Source organism: Megalops cyprinoides, chromosome 7, assembly GCF_013368585.1.
Source record: "Megalops cyprinoides isolate fMegCyp1 chromosome 7, fMegCyp1.pri, whole genome shotgun sequence".
Classification (NCBI taxonomy): domain Eukaryota; kingdom Metazoa; phylum Chordata; class Actinopteri; order Elopiformes; family Megalopidae; genus Megalops; species Megalops cyprinoides.
The window spans coordinates 10531626-10546324 of record NC_050589.1 but is presented as its reverse complement, the minus strand read 5'-3'; the positions used below and the strand labels follow the sequence as shown (position 1 = coordinate 10546324).

The 14699-nt window shown below is 42.2% G+C and overlaps 1 protein-coding gene across 1 annotated transcript in view; it reads left to right on the top strand.

The window, feature by feature from the left end:
• Nucleotides 1–2267: 2267 nt before the first annotated feature.
• Nucleotides 2268–14699, top strand: part of prickle3 (prickle homolog 3) — a 30042-nt gene continuing 17610 nt past the window's right edge. Inside the window, exons 1-2 of the mRNA XM_036532734.1 lie at nt 2268–2647; nt 12071–12153. Coding sequence (XP_036388627.1) covers nt 2606–2647; nt 12071–12153 — 125 coding nt within the window. The 5' untranslated portion in view covers nt 2268–2605. The remainder of the gene's footprint in view (nt 2648–12070; nt 12154–14699) is intronic.

The window sequence follows — 14699 nt, the reverse complement described above, 5'->3', positions numbered from 1 at the left end:
AACTGCAAACAGTATTTGCAAACAGAACATGGGCCTTATCTGTTTAGGAGACTTGACTTCATACAGTGTGTCTGTGCTAGGAAATTCATTAATAAAACAGTTTATTTACCAAGAGCTGGTATCAGTTTAAAATAATTGTTTTAGAACTGAGGTCCTGCTGGTAATGCTGTTTGGTGCCATCTACTGGGTTCTTACTTGAAAAGTTGCAATTACCTCAATAATTTAAGATGGCAAATGCATTTTACTTCATTTTAATATATATTTTAAACGTATATGCACAAACACTTTGAAGCTCTGTATATTGTGATTATTGTGATTAGAGCTTTTATACAAAGCTAAATGTGAACTGTCAGAATCCTTGTTATAATCCAGTTTAGTTGTAATTTGGCTTCCTCTTGTTTCTTTGAAATGGAGTATGCATACTCAATTCATACATCTTTCTATGATAGACTAGAGTAATTCAGAGTAATAATCCAGTGCACTGCACTTATAAGAAATACTGATGTAAGAAGCAATCAGATATAGTGATTAACAACACTGACAGGGATGACAAATGCTGCCGTTTTGATTCTTATCAATTAAAGAAACGCAACACTGAGACTGGGCATTCCACAGCCTGTACAATTCATGATTCCAACAGGCAAGGCACAACAGTGACCTGTTGTCATGGAGGCACTAAAAAACAATGGAGTCAAATTATTACCTATTTTATAATTTAGTAAAAGAGATTGACTGTGCAGGCATTTCAGCTTGAACAGTGCAACAATTCACTTGGCGACATTTAAATAATTCATGTGAATCATGCTATTTTTATTTTATTCAGTGAAAGACTGCATAAAAATGCTCATCACTTGAAATACATTTTGTTCCATGTTAGAATAATTTAGCTAAAGTCATTTCTCAATGAAGTAATAGAAAAAAAGTTCAGGAAACCAGGAAAGATGTTGATTCATCCATCTAGTAATAATAAAATGAATGGACTGATTGTCTTTGAAAGTGCTTCCGTTGCTATGAAATTGTGCACGTACTGGGAAAAGATCGTTTAAAGTTTTCAATTTTAACAGTTCCGATATGAAGTCCTGTGTCATGGAAATTATTTTTTATAACTTTAATCTGGAAAAAAACGGAACACTATGGAACGTGGAAAGTAGCGTATTCCATGGTACAGAAAAATTAATTACTGTTTCCCATATATATCCACAAGGCGGCAGCAGTGGTCAGTTTAAAGTGGAGCAATGGCCTCAAGTCCTTTCCAGCAACCTGCATTTGAACTAATTTTAACTAATGGGAAACCATTGTTCTCAGGAGTGGTATTGCCTAAGTAAAAAAAAGGTTCTCCCGAAGCACTTTCAAATTTCCAACAACAGTTAAATGAAATATCTGAATACAAGAACAATTTGTAGATTTTAATATGCAAGAATGATGGCTGAGAATGTTCAAAACATTTTTAGTAAATCCGACTTGCCTTTGGTGGTGCTTCATCTAGCTAAATGTCTTCAGAACACTGCCATTTCAGACGCTTTCAGAAAATTTTATACAAGATATGACCCCTATCTGTCCTGATTTTCATTCTACTCTTTTGGTATACCAGTGTGTAAATTGTTCTGCTGTTTCATTAAATTTACCAGTGTATTTGCACAGTATATCCTGTACAGTACGACAAAATTGCGTTAAAAGACACGTTTAAAGTTTCTACATTTCTACATGTCATATTTCAAAGCCTGTGGGTATTTTGTGATTGCTTAACTTAACCCTCTGAACAAATTGCTGGTCCTCTCTCTGCAGACTTTTTCTTCCGTTTGCCTTTCTCTGTAATCAGACAGTGATCACGGAACCTCAGCTAAGCCAGAATCTGTCTCTGCATTCTGACAATATAGATGATCTCAGTATGGATAATACTCCCACTATTATAAATGAGAATTCTCTCTCTCTCTGCTCCAGGGTTGAGCTCACATGTACCAAAGATTTTTTTAAATATATCCGGTCACTATTAGAAGGATTTCCGTGGGAATTTTTGACTTGATATTTCATGCGGGGTATCCAATCAGAGTTGTCATTTGGCGCTTGACTTCAAAAGAACGAAAATCCCATTGGATCGACGTTTGGGAGGGTACATTTTCTCTGAAACGGTAAAGAGCGACAGCAGCGGGTCGCGTTCGAGTCCCTCTGCTGCGCCCGCCGTGTACCTTTAAAACGATGACTCCTCCCCCCCATCGGGCTCCATGTCAGCGACATCCCTGAACTCCAGTTCGAGAGGAACACGCCGTGTGAGAGACGGGGAGGCGGGGGGACCCGGAGCGTCATGTACAGTACGGTGAAAAGTATTCCAGTTTGAACAATAGGTGTAGCTTGCGCATGAGTCACTCGGAGAGAACTTGTGTCCAAAGTTTGCCTGCTTAGTTAAGGGAATCGCCTTCTGTCGTCCTTTACAAGACACGGAGCCAGCAACTATTTTGTTAAGTCGTAAAAGTCTGCATCTGTGAACTAATTAACTATACGGATATAGAGATCGGTTAGAGAATATACTCATGCAGCTACCTGGCTAGCTGTGTGTTGGATACGAATAGAATCTGTATCTAAGCGGCTCGCCTTTGAACCCCGACTCATGTTCACACGCGGATCTAAAAAGCGACGATCGAACCGTTCGGTAAGTATTTAACCTATGATTGTTGCATGAATAGAATTTAAAACCCTGTCTACCTTGTTAACTGGCCAAATCCGATTTTGGATAAGATAACAAGCAGGCTACCTAGATATCCCGACCGTTTTTACCTCGATGGAGTCGAGGCTGATGTTTTTTTTTTTTTTGGGTAGTTTTAGGTGGCTGGCTAGTTTGCTAGCTGTCGTTGTTTTGCTGCTGGTGGTATGCGGTTATCCAGTGTCCTTGCTCCATGTCAACGACTGAGTCAAGAGTGTTACCGCTTTGATTGCCATTTATTGTGGAAGTTTGTCAGGTTTTGTTATTCAGTGTGACAATGCGGTGCTTTGAGGACAACGCGATATAGTTTTACCAAACTTCTTGTTCGTCCAGGTTCGTACTTCTATGGCGTTTCGGGGAGGGGCCTTTAATACGTCATATACCCATTCACCTGTATAGGGGACATAGTAGCACAAAGGGCATATTTCCAAATTTACTATACAAAACCCATACCAAGGCTGCTTCATTCATGAAAGTGCGAACTAGCTACGTACTTATTGGTTAATCGCAATATGTTACACTTTGTATCTTGCACAAGTAATACCTAAAAATCAAAAACAGTACTGGTGAATTTGTTTGCCTTCGCTGTTCTGTAGGCTTGAAAGGAATGTCAGTAACACCACGAACACATTTCGGGGTTTGACACTACACACCAAAGGGCTGCTATCAGAAAATCTGACTTAGTAGTAAAAATTACTTTCTGCGGCAATTGATGTCTAATTGTGTATGTTTTGATTGATGATGATTACACCTTATGATTGTTAGTTTGTCTGTAGAGGACATGAGTTTGCACGAGTCACTGCCCTGTAGTCCAACTGGCTGTGAACACATCTCTGGAGCAACATTGTTTGAGGCATTACGTTGCATTGTTGTCATTTAGCAGACACTCTTATCCAGAGCGACTTACATAGATTTACAAATATTACATATTATTATTATTATTACATATTATCCATTTATACACCTGGATATTTACTGAGGCAGTTGTGGGCTAAAGGACTTGCCCAAGGGTACAGCAGCAGTGCCCCAGTAGGAAATCAAACCAGCAATGTTTCAGTTACAAGCCTTGCTCTTTACCACTATGCCACTATTACCACAAACTGCTGCCCCACTAAGGCACTAGAGATCCGTCATTCTGGTTCCCATTTCCTCATGAATCCTCCAGGCAAGGGCATGTTTATGGGTCCTGCTGTAAGGGAGTGGGTAAAGAGTTACAGAGCTACACTCGTAAAATCGAACCACTTCAGGCCTTCATCCTATTAAAGAGGGAATTAATTCAGCTTAATTAACCCGTCTTCCATCTCTCAATCCCTTCCACTGGGCAGGAGCAGATAAGGGGGTATGAGCTATCCCATGCCTCCATGCCGCTACTGTAGCATTCCTGCTCCCCACCCCCCTTCTCCTTCTTATCCAGCTCAGTGAGAGGCTTAGCCTAGCCTAGCCTAGCCTCCACGCTCACCCCCAACAGCATCACCACATCCGTGGCCAGCGGAACCAGATGTTTATGCCCCCTGGCACATTAGGCCAGCTCATGGGCTGCCAGCTGTTGCAGTGCTTGCGGCTAGTAGGCTACAATCTGGACACACATGTCAGTGATTTGGTGTGTGCGTGTGTTTTAGTTCTGTGGGGGGGGGCATAGGGGAGGGATATCACAGTGGCAGCCCGCATCAGATGAGATTTTTATATCAAAGCGGTGAACTTTCCCACAGAGTGGCGGTTCTGCTGAGGTGTAGTTTGACCCGATATGGCAAACGGCACAGAGATTTCAATGGCACAGAGGGAGGGCGTTTCCGCCTCAGTTCTTTATTTAGTTCGGTAATTCTTGCTGCCACCAGCCACTCTGATCCGGACCCCAGGGTACCGTGGCGTTGGCTTCCTGCTCTGGTTCCACACACACACGCACTGGCCCGCCGAGCAGAAAAAGAGAGATGTTTACTGCGGTTTGTTTTAGCTACTGTTACGTATGTGACATCTGGGCTGCTGACTTGGAGAGTAGCCCAGTGACAAAACGAGAATCCTTTTCCGTAATTACGCTGTAATTCTGTCAGGGCTGTGCTGGTAAGGGCGGTCTCCCTGTGCCGCGCCGTGCTGTCCCCTGCTCTGTCACCCGCACTCTGTAGTAAATATGAACTTCACAGCGGGTGACTATCAGGGATGTGTTGCTTCATTTGCTGGAGGCTGGTGCCGCTGACCGTCTGACTGCATGTTGTTTGAAAAGTGGCCAGCTGAGTTAATTATTTCAGTTTTTTTTTTTTTTGTAAGTGAAAGACATGTCATGTGTGAAGGTCAACATTCTACAGTGTTCTGAAGTATGGGAGACATCCTTATAGCTTCATTTTTACTTCTTGGTGTTCATGTACGCTCAGATATAAACACATTTTATGTTCAGGTTAAGAACTGCACAAACTCCTGATATTTCTTTCTATTTTTTATCTTTTTATTTTGTTTCTTTTTTAAGCATCTCAAACACGTTTATTCAACTAGCAGCCCAGGTGACAAATGCAAAAAAAAAAAAACCAAATCATTCCCCCTGAAAACCTAGATGAAAAACCCTAATATACAAAAGTAAAACGGGTAAATCTTTCTGTGGTGTTTAAAAGGAAAGGCAGGTAAAAAAAAAACAGACACAAGGGTTCCTTCCCTCTTTACTGCACTGGCCCTCCTCAGGTTATCAGTCCTCACTTCACTTCTTAATGCTATCTCAGTGTGTGATAATGTAATGGCTCCGTTTTGGCTAATGCTAAGGTTGAAATGAAGGGCGCGTGCCTGGCGCTTACCCCGTCCCCTAAAACAAATCCGAATTTTAGAGAAAGCCTTGATTACAGTCCCTGCCGTAAACCTAAACCTTAAATTAAAGGCTGGCCTCCCACCGTAGGCCAGCCTTTGATGTTCCTGTCTCTATGTGTGTCCATCAATTGAGATGTTTGAGGCGGCTTTCGGCAGAACCCCAAAACTCCCTGAAAGACTCGCACCGCATTTGACAACCTCAGTATATGGAATGTTTCGCAGAGGCATCAGACATTTATTTGTGATATTGTAGAAAACTGCCATGCAATGGGTTTCGCTCTGTCTTCATGTTATTTTTATTTTCCTTTGTTTTCTTGGTGTGTGTTTTCTCTTTCTCTCTCTTTCTCCCTTCCACCCTTCTTCCACCTCTGTGTGTGTTTTCATGAGAATAAAGCTAATTACGTGTAAGGGTGTGAGATATTATGAGTATGGAACAGTTGTGTAACCATTCAAAAAAAATGCAGGCGGAGAAGCTGTTGGTCCCTACAGAGCGGCGTCAGAGGACGAACTTGTTTACGTTCTAATTAACAGAACAAATCAAATCCTAAATCATGACGTCTCCTAAGAACCTGAGCATCCCAGACTGTGAGGGAGTCCACAGTATCCAAAATCGAACAACCCAGAAAGATGGCGCACAGGTGAATGTTTTGAGCTGTGTGTCGAACGTACAGTACTCTTAAAGGGTGTGATCCATTTTAAATACAGTGGTAGTATGTTGTCATGTGTAGGATTTAGAAATTTTTTCCCAGCACAGTTTGTGCAAGTATGTGTTTTCGTCGTGTGTAAGGTAATGAAGGAAACATTATGCACGCTCCGTTGAACCAGTCCGCACTTACAGCGTGAGTTTGTTCTGCATGCATGCGTAGCGCTGGGCCTCGATGTCTGTGGATAGAAAGACAAATACATCGGCCCTGCACTGTGTAACATGAGTGCTGACTCAGCACTATTTGGGCCTCTGAAAGAGGGAGAGCTGAAAAGCGGAGGGAGAGGAAGGTCAAGGCAGAAAGGGAGGGAGCGAGAGGGAGAGCGAGAGCGAGAGCAAGAGAGAAGGAAGGGTGCAGCACATTTCCACTGCTTATTTCCTTCCTAATGTCTTTAAAAAGCGAAGGGGGCACACAGCTCATCTTTACTGCAGGATGGAGCCCTTCTACAGAGCAACAGAATTGCGTGTGCCACATTCCTTATCCGCATGCGGGATATATTTTAAAATCGAGTACAACAAGCACCGGTTTCTGTGCTCTATGTTTGTTTTCCTCAGTTTAAATTAGGAGAATGAATTCATTTCAAAATAGAGCATTTGCATTTTTGATCTGGTTAGAAAACATTTTCTGAGTTTCTGGTGGTATACATGACTTCTGGGTTCGGTCTCATTCCGGTCCGACAACATGCAATTTGCGCTGCGAATGACAACAGTAATTTCTCAAGGTGTCTGTTTGAGTCGCGCCTGCTTGTGGGAACAGGCCCATCCGGGCTGATTTACAGCCTGGGTAAATACTATCAGCGGTTGTCTTGCTTCTGGAGTCAGACCGCTAGATATATTCCACACAAAGACAGTTTTCGGTCTCAGATTTAGCACAGTGCCAGGTTCAGCTTCAGTCTCGGTCACGGAGCTGGCAGACAATCAACCAGGCGTTTAGACACATTTTAGGATTCTAACGCACTGACGCTTGGACACAGCACGCCACCGGTGTATGACTCAGGATGGTGAGTGTCACTGTTTCCACCTGCGGCCATACCCCTTGTCGCGGAGTTTTTGTTGTTTGTTTTTTTTTTTTTTGTTGTCTTTGTCCTGTTTTTTCTTTTTGTGTTTGGCTAGTTGTCACTGTAGATGTACTGCACTGGAATTTTTGCTACTTTCTGAAATTAAAAGCATTGCAGAGTTTTCTGTATCTGCTGTCTGTGCGGATCCTTACCAGCCCTTGGCCAATGTGCTACAGTCAGTTTTTGGTTTAGTAGAACAAAACCTGATACATCACATGTGGCAGGTGGGCAGTGTCCCGCACCTCGGTCACGCTAATTATCATTTACTGGCAGTTTCCTAACGCCGGTGTTGAAAGGTCTCTGTGGCTTGTGTTGTGGAAATACCAGCAGGTTGCACCGATACCGAACGTGTTCCTTTGGGCCCTGCTGTGTTTTGGTTTTGTTTTTGTGCAATAAGCACCACATAGCAGCAGTGGGGGTGGTCATGGGGATGGGCTCCTGGCCAGACAGCAACATGTTCAGCTCCCAGGTGACCTGCTGTGTCTGTGAGCATGCTACTTTCCCTAAAGCTGTGCATGTCCAGCTGTATGGATAATATGTTCAGATATAATCTCCAGGGACCCTGCATGAGGACCTCAGCCAGCCCTTCATAATGAAGCCAGTTTATTGGTTTCTGCCACCAGGTGCCCTGAAGTGCATGTGGGTTTCTGAGCTGTCTAATGCAATGTGGAGTGGCAGCATGGCGTAGTAGTTAGGAGCAGGGCTTGTAACTGAGAGGTTGCTGGTTTGATTGCCTACTGGGGCACTGCTGCTCTACCTTTGGGCAGGGTACTTAACCCAGAATTGCCTCAGGAAACATCCAGCTGTATGAATAACATGTAAAAAATGTCACCTATGTAAATTTGCTCTGGAATAGAGTAATATTGTAGATACTGTAATGAGACTGTTCAAAGCTCAGTTTAATGAAAAGCTTGGAATTGCACATTCATTCACAATCAGGTGCCTGCTAAAAACTCATCTGCTTAGACTCAGTTCCCAGAACCTGGGTATATCCTACACAAGATACTGGATCACCCAATCAACTTGGCCAAAGTCAGGTTTGACACAGTGTAGTGTTACTCAATATAGGTCATTGCTGGATGCTATATGGGTAGGCTTTTTGTAAGTGTGATGTAAGATAATGTTACTCTTATAGGTAATTGTTAGGCAGTATCTGTGACTGTGCCATGAAATAAGATGTTGTTGCTTCTATAATTTGAGAAACAGAATGTGTATCCTAAAACAGTAACTGTTGTGTGATAGCACACCTATTTATCTCAATACTTAATCAGTAATGTGTTAATAGCTGTTCTGTATGTTGTTCCTTTTGTTCTTATGGTGGGCACCTTAGGTCATGATTGCCCAGTAAATTGCTGTTAATAAGAGCGTCTGATAAATGAAAACAAATTAAATTGTAGCACAGATTCTGTCTGTATTAAAATCAGAGTTCATATGTTTAGTTCAAGTTTATCACTTGAGGTAGAAATTCATAATTTTGCTGCATATAACAACCTGAAGTAACTTACAAGATATAGTTATGTAGGTCGTCATCAGAGCTCTGTCTTTTTTCTCAAGTGAAGTGGCTTGCTTGTTGGCACATCAGTTTTCTCAAGCTGTGCCTCGCACAACTCATAAAGCACAGCTGATATTTCTGGTTTGCTGCAAGACAGTATTGTACTACTGCAATGACTAATTCAGTTTATGCCCATCAGCTACCTCTTCTTTACAATATAATTTCCTCTGGGATATATATATATATATTTTTTATTTATTTTTTTTCTGGGATGGACATTTAGTTGGCTGTTTGCTTATAAAATGTAATAGCCGAAATGATTGATGGATCTGTGTTGTTTCAGACCGAGCAAGAGCTACATTTCAAGCTAACACAGAATACTGAAAAGGAGTTACCATGGAACTGAGGAGGCATCTTTCAGGCAGTGCCTAAGTGACATTTGGTTTCATTATAGGAGAAAAAGGCCTGGTTGCCTGGGATGGTTAGCATGGCAAAACAATCAATCATTGTGCAAAAATGATTTAGTACACAAAGGAAATGTTGCTGGGGTGGGTTACCTCAACAGTTCAAATAAAGGCATCGACTTTCGAGAAAATTGGAGAGGGTGATCTAAAGCATGTTATTCTCTGTCTGTTGTTAAGCCTTTTCGGTATTTTGCACAGTATTGCATTGTAGGCATATTTCATGATCACAGAATCATGGAGGCTAACTAAACAAAACATTTACAAACACATGGTTGCATTTTTCTGTGCCCCTGCTGTGTAATTAATGTAGATGAATTGTATTTATAGTTGCACAGGGTACTTAAAGTAGTAACGGGAGGGTGGGTCTGGCTGCCAGAGGCATGGATACGCTCAGGGAGGTGCCCCATATAATTGCAGATTTTTATAGTTAGACATATGGTAATTGTTACCTTACATGGTATCAAGCAGGAGATGGTGTGATTTAGCATAGAAGTGTTCTGTAACACAAGGATCAATGTATATTCTTTCTACCAGTAACTGATTGCCTGTGTATGCTCAAGCTGAAGTTACTCTGAGCTGTTCACTGTTTTAAAGTATAAGTGTTGGGCGGAGGTGTAGCACAGTGGTAAGGAGTGGGTCTTTTAACTGAAAGATTGCCGGTTTGATTCCCTGCTGGGGCACAGCTGCTGTACACTTGGTACTTAACCCAGAATTGCCTCAGTAAATATCCAGCTATATAAATGGATAACATGTAAGAAAAAATTGCAACCTATGTCAGTTGTTCTAGATAAGAATGTCTTCTAAATGAAAATAATGTAATGTAAATGAAAACAGTGTAATGTAATGTTAAGTACACTTAATAGAAACAAGTCATTGTGTTAAATCTGTGCTATAATTTAGTAGTATTTAGGATGGTCCACAGTTGCCTGGATAGGTTTTTATAAAAAAGGTTGAATTATTTGTAAAAGAGGATGGGTTAGGGAGTGTGGGTGGTGTTGGCTCATGTTTTTTACTGGGGTTGCCTATTGGAGCAAGTCAGCACTCGTTTATTTGTTTAAAGGAAGCAGTCTTCTTGAATCTTCCTGTTTATTTATTTCATGGACCTGAACCAGCACATATACAGTCTAAATCTACAAGGACTATCTGTGAATATGTCTATTAAAACATATATAAGCCTTTCTCTTACAGGACCGTCTATTTTTTTTTTTCCAGTCAGTGCTGTAAACCAGAGTTGGGTCATAGTGCCTCTGTGATAACCTGGCATTCATACCCACGATTCTTTCCTTTAACATAAATAAATGCCAGACGGTCTGCAGAGATGTTGAAGCAGTGTGACCGTCAGTGGAAGCACATGACTTTTAATCTGTTTGGAGTGGATAAAGAGCTGGCAGGTGTCTCAAGCAGAACTTCTTAACTGCCACAGTTTGCCTTCCTTATCCTGTGTTCTCTGAAGTCAGATTTTAAGAGGGCATTCTCACTCACTCTGACTGAAAACCTGAGAATGCCCATCTTTTCAAGCTCCAGATCCTCTCCCATTTCAGCTCAGCTTCCAGCCGTGCTTAGCAGTAAGTACCCCCAAGCAGAGGACCTTTCTGAGTGGAGGTTTGAAGGCTCTGTATGGTGCAGTGTGTAGTAGGGCACTGCGGAGCAGCGGGACCAGCGGGAGCTGAGCAGTCTGGGCAGCAGGCTGTGCTGCTCCTTACATCGGAGGGTTTACGGCTGCTTCACCTCTGACACCAGCAGCACTTAGCATCTAATCCCTCTCTGCGCTAAGATGAGTAATGGAGCTGCCGTCTGGTCCAACCCCCACCCCCCCCCCCCCCACGCCCCCCGTTCCCCGCACCCCTCATACAGCGGAGGAGAGAACAACACCCCGATCACGCATGGGACAGCTGACAGACCGGGAGCCCCCCCCCCCCTTTTCACAGGGACTGGGGACGGCCGCGGCCTGTGACTGTTGACGCAGGTCATTAGCCTGCGCTCGATTGGCGCTAATCCCTCTCCGGCGGCTCGCAGACACGCGTGCGGCGCTCGCAAACGCCGAGGCGCAGATGGGCGCATGCGAGCGGGCGCAGAGTCGCGCAGCATCTCCTGTGCGGACGCATGTGCAAACGTGCAGGGCTTTGCAGGCGTGCCTTTTTAGGCGTTTTACCCAGAGAGCGTTTGCACTGCATTTAGCTGCATCTGGGGGATTTCTGCTCATCTGGATTATCGCACACTGACTTTTGATTGTGGTGAAAAGGCACACAGTCTTTAAAACACAAACATCACGTTGTGTACATTGAAGTGCATGGTTTTCCTCTCATGCTGCAGAGGAGTTTCCTATCGGCAGTGTAATTATTTCTTCTGCAGTGCACAGAAATACTGTAAATATTTAGTCTCAAGATGTTCCAGACTTTGGAATGTCAGGTTATACTTTGGGAATAGAAAATGACTGAAATATACTTAGAGAATGTAAAAGATTAAAATACACATTTTGTATTTTTTTTTTATTAGAAAATCAATAATGTTTCTGGCAAATTTTTTGTTTGTTATATTCCCCAACTATTATATTGTTCCCATTGTTCCCGAGTGTTGTATTACATTTAGGATGGCACTGGCTTATTCACGTTCTTTTTCTGTTTATGACTTTAAAATAGTATCTTCTGTTAAAAACACTGCATGACCTTTGCATTTTATTTTATAATCCTAACTGCAGTGGTTATTCTGCATCAAGGGGATGTAACTGAAATATGTTGATTAATCTAGTGGTTGACTCTGCAACTGGGTGATTGTTGAGTTAGCTAGTCTTATCATCGTTATTGTACCTCTTGCTGCCTCTGTAACCTGGGTGCTGATTGGTGGACTGACAGCGTGTTGTTTCTGCAGGGGGAGGATGAGGACCCAGACCGGGGACAGCCCTGTAACCGCTGTGGAGATCAATGCCCTGGCTTCCGCATGCACGGCTGGAGGTACAGCCCCCGTCCTGTTAGCGTTAGCGTTAGCATTAGCGTTACCTGCAGTGTCGCATTCCAGGCACAGAGCTCCTGTATTACAACACAGGCCTGTAGATATGGTTACCTAGAGTCAGGTTTACGTATCCACACACACCTGGGTGGGCCTGAACACAAACAAGGAAATTACCTGTCCAAGCTAAGGTGCTTGTTTTAACTTGTAGTTATCTTAAATTTTCTTGCAGTAATCTCACTTTCATTATTATTATTATTATTATTATTAATAATAATAATAATATCATTATTGTTATCATTATTATTATTATATGTGACCTCAAGAAACATTGAGTTGCCTTTAATGTGCTGCAGCCATTTTTTAAGTAACTGACAATGCTGTCAGTTGTTTTCTGTTTTCTGTTTACTGTTCTGAGAAATATCTACTTTTCATCTTATGTAAGGTCACCACTTTCTGAAGAAACAGCAGACATTGACAAGCTGATTCCTCTGCTAAGCCTCTTCTGCAAAAAAAAAACTATGCACATTTCATTTTTATAAACAATTGTAACGCAACAACAACAAACTAGACTGGAGTTTAATCTGTGCTGTATGACACACTGTGTAAGACTTGATCTGGGTCTGGGATCCTTGTTGATTATTTGGTATGCCTTATAAATCATGTTAATCCTTGTGTTCTCTCAATCCATGGAAACTGGAAACACAGTGGTTTCATTTAGATTATGGTGACCCACGGTGCATTATTTGCCCTTTATTTACACAGTACGAAAGATCTTCAAAGGACAGCAGTGAGGCTGAATGTTAATTTGGTGTGAAAGAAAGAAAAGAGAAAGGATGCTTAAACTGAGAGTGTAGACTTGTGGAGAACTGCGTTCTTTGTGATTTTTATGCTTTTTCTTGTCTGTTTACTGAACAGTGTCACCTGTGTGTGTGTGTGTGTGTGTGTATGTGTATGTGTGTGTGTGTGTGTGTGTTTATAGTGTATGTGCATATGTCTTTATTATTTTGAAAATTCAATGTGTCCCTTTTGACATTTTTGTTTCTGGTCTGTGGTACCCAGCTAGGATTTTGCATGAGATTTGGCTGCATTAAATATAGTCATTTCCATTTAATCCATAAGAAAGTCAACCTGAAAATAGCAGCAGATGAAGGGGGAATGCCCAAGATGTTAGAGGTTGTGGGAATTAATCAAATTAAACCCTCCCAATTCCATATCATTTTCAACCCCTCCCCTTGCATCTCTCTCTCTCTCTCTCTCTCTCTCTCACACACACACACACACACACACACACATGATCTCAGACACACATGCACATACACAAACATGCACAGTCATCCAGGTAGTCTTTGTGCATGTGAGTGATTATGTGTTGTATGTGCTGGCATTCACATAAAGACAGGTTCTGTATACGTATGGAACACCAAGCTCTGCATCAGAGAAGGCATGGTTTTAAGAAAGAGAAATCCCACTGGGGTTTCGTGGGCTTCCAATTTTCTTCATTTAATTTCCTGTAACATCTAATATATTCAAACAAGGGTATCATGGGAGTTTGTGAGGACTTTACTGCCAATCCCTGCTTTCATCTCTGTGTGGTGATTATGTAACAGAGCAGTGTGATTCAGCACCACGGAAGCCTCTAGAAAAACAGACTTATGCTATATTTTTGAAGATCTTCTTTTACCAGGAAAAAGGAAGCAATGCAAAGGGCACTGGCTGAATAAAGATATGCGCTTTGCATAATCTTGATTCAAATGCATGTGAAAGCCCTAGATACATACTTTGAAAGTAGAGCTTGGAATCAAGTTCATTCATTTTTTAAATCTTTTTTTTTTTTTTTGCATTCTGCTGATTGCTGTTTGCTCTGATCCATAAATATTGACTGAAAACAGGTTGCGGGAAGGATGCCAGAATATTAAGCTGTTGTGTTTTCATTATATTCTGATTATAGTTGTGACATAATGTTATACAGATATATCCAGCTGTAAATTAATCATGTTGTCAGATACATTGTTCTGGTCATGGTTAGCCCAGATTTTTGAATGACATATTTTTTCTTAGCTGCAGCAAAGAATAGGAGATGTCTCATGGGAGCTTTTGGGCGGATAAATATGATGTAAGATGTAAGCAATTCCAGCAGCAGTGGGTTGAGTGTGTGTGTGTGTGTGTGTGTGTGTGTGTGTGCGCCTGTGTGCCCATGTGTGTGCGCGTGCACGCGCGGGTGTGAGTTCGTATCCCTGGAGCCGTGGCCAGCATTTTTATTCAGTACAATCCTCCCTCGGTCCATGAGCAGATGTAGCCTTTGAGTGATGTTCTGCTGGCATCACAGTAGTAACCACCTGGCCGCTGATGATAGCAAAGCTCAGAGAAAGCTGCATGTGGAACAGGCTTCCCCATCAGCATTCTGGGACCGTAGCTCAGAAAGGTCACCCTATTACTGGTAACCAGTAGCCGGAGGCTGAGCCGTTATGATGAACGAGGCCAAACTGAAATAGGATGGGTTTTCTTCAGGCTGACTGTCCAATAATACACATCTGCCTGCAGGGCTGGG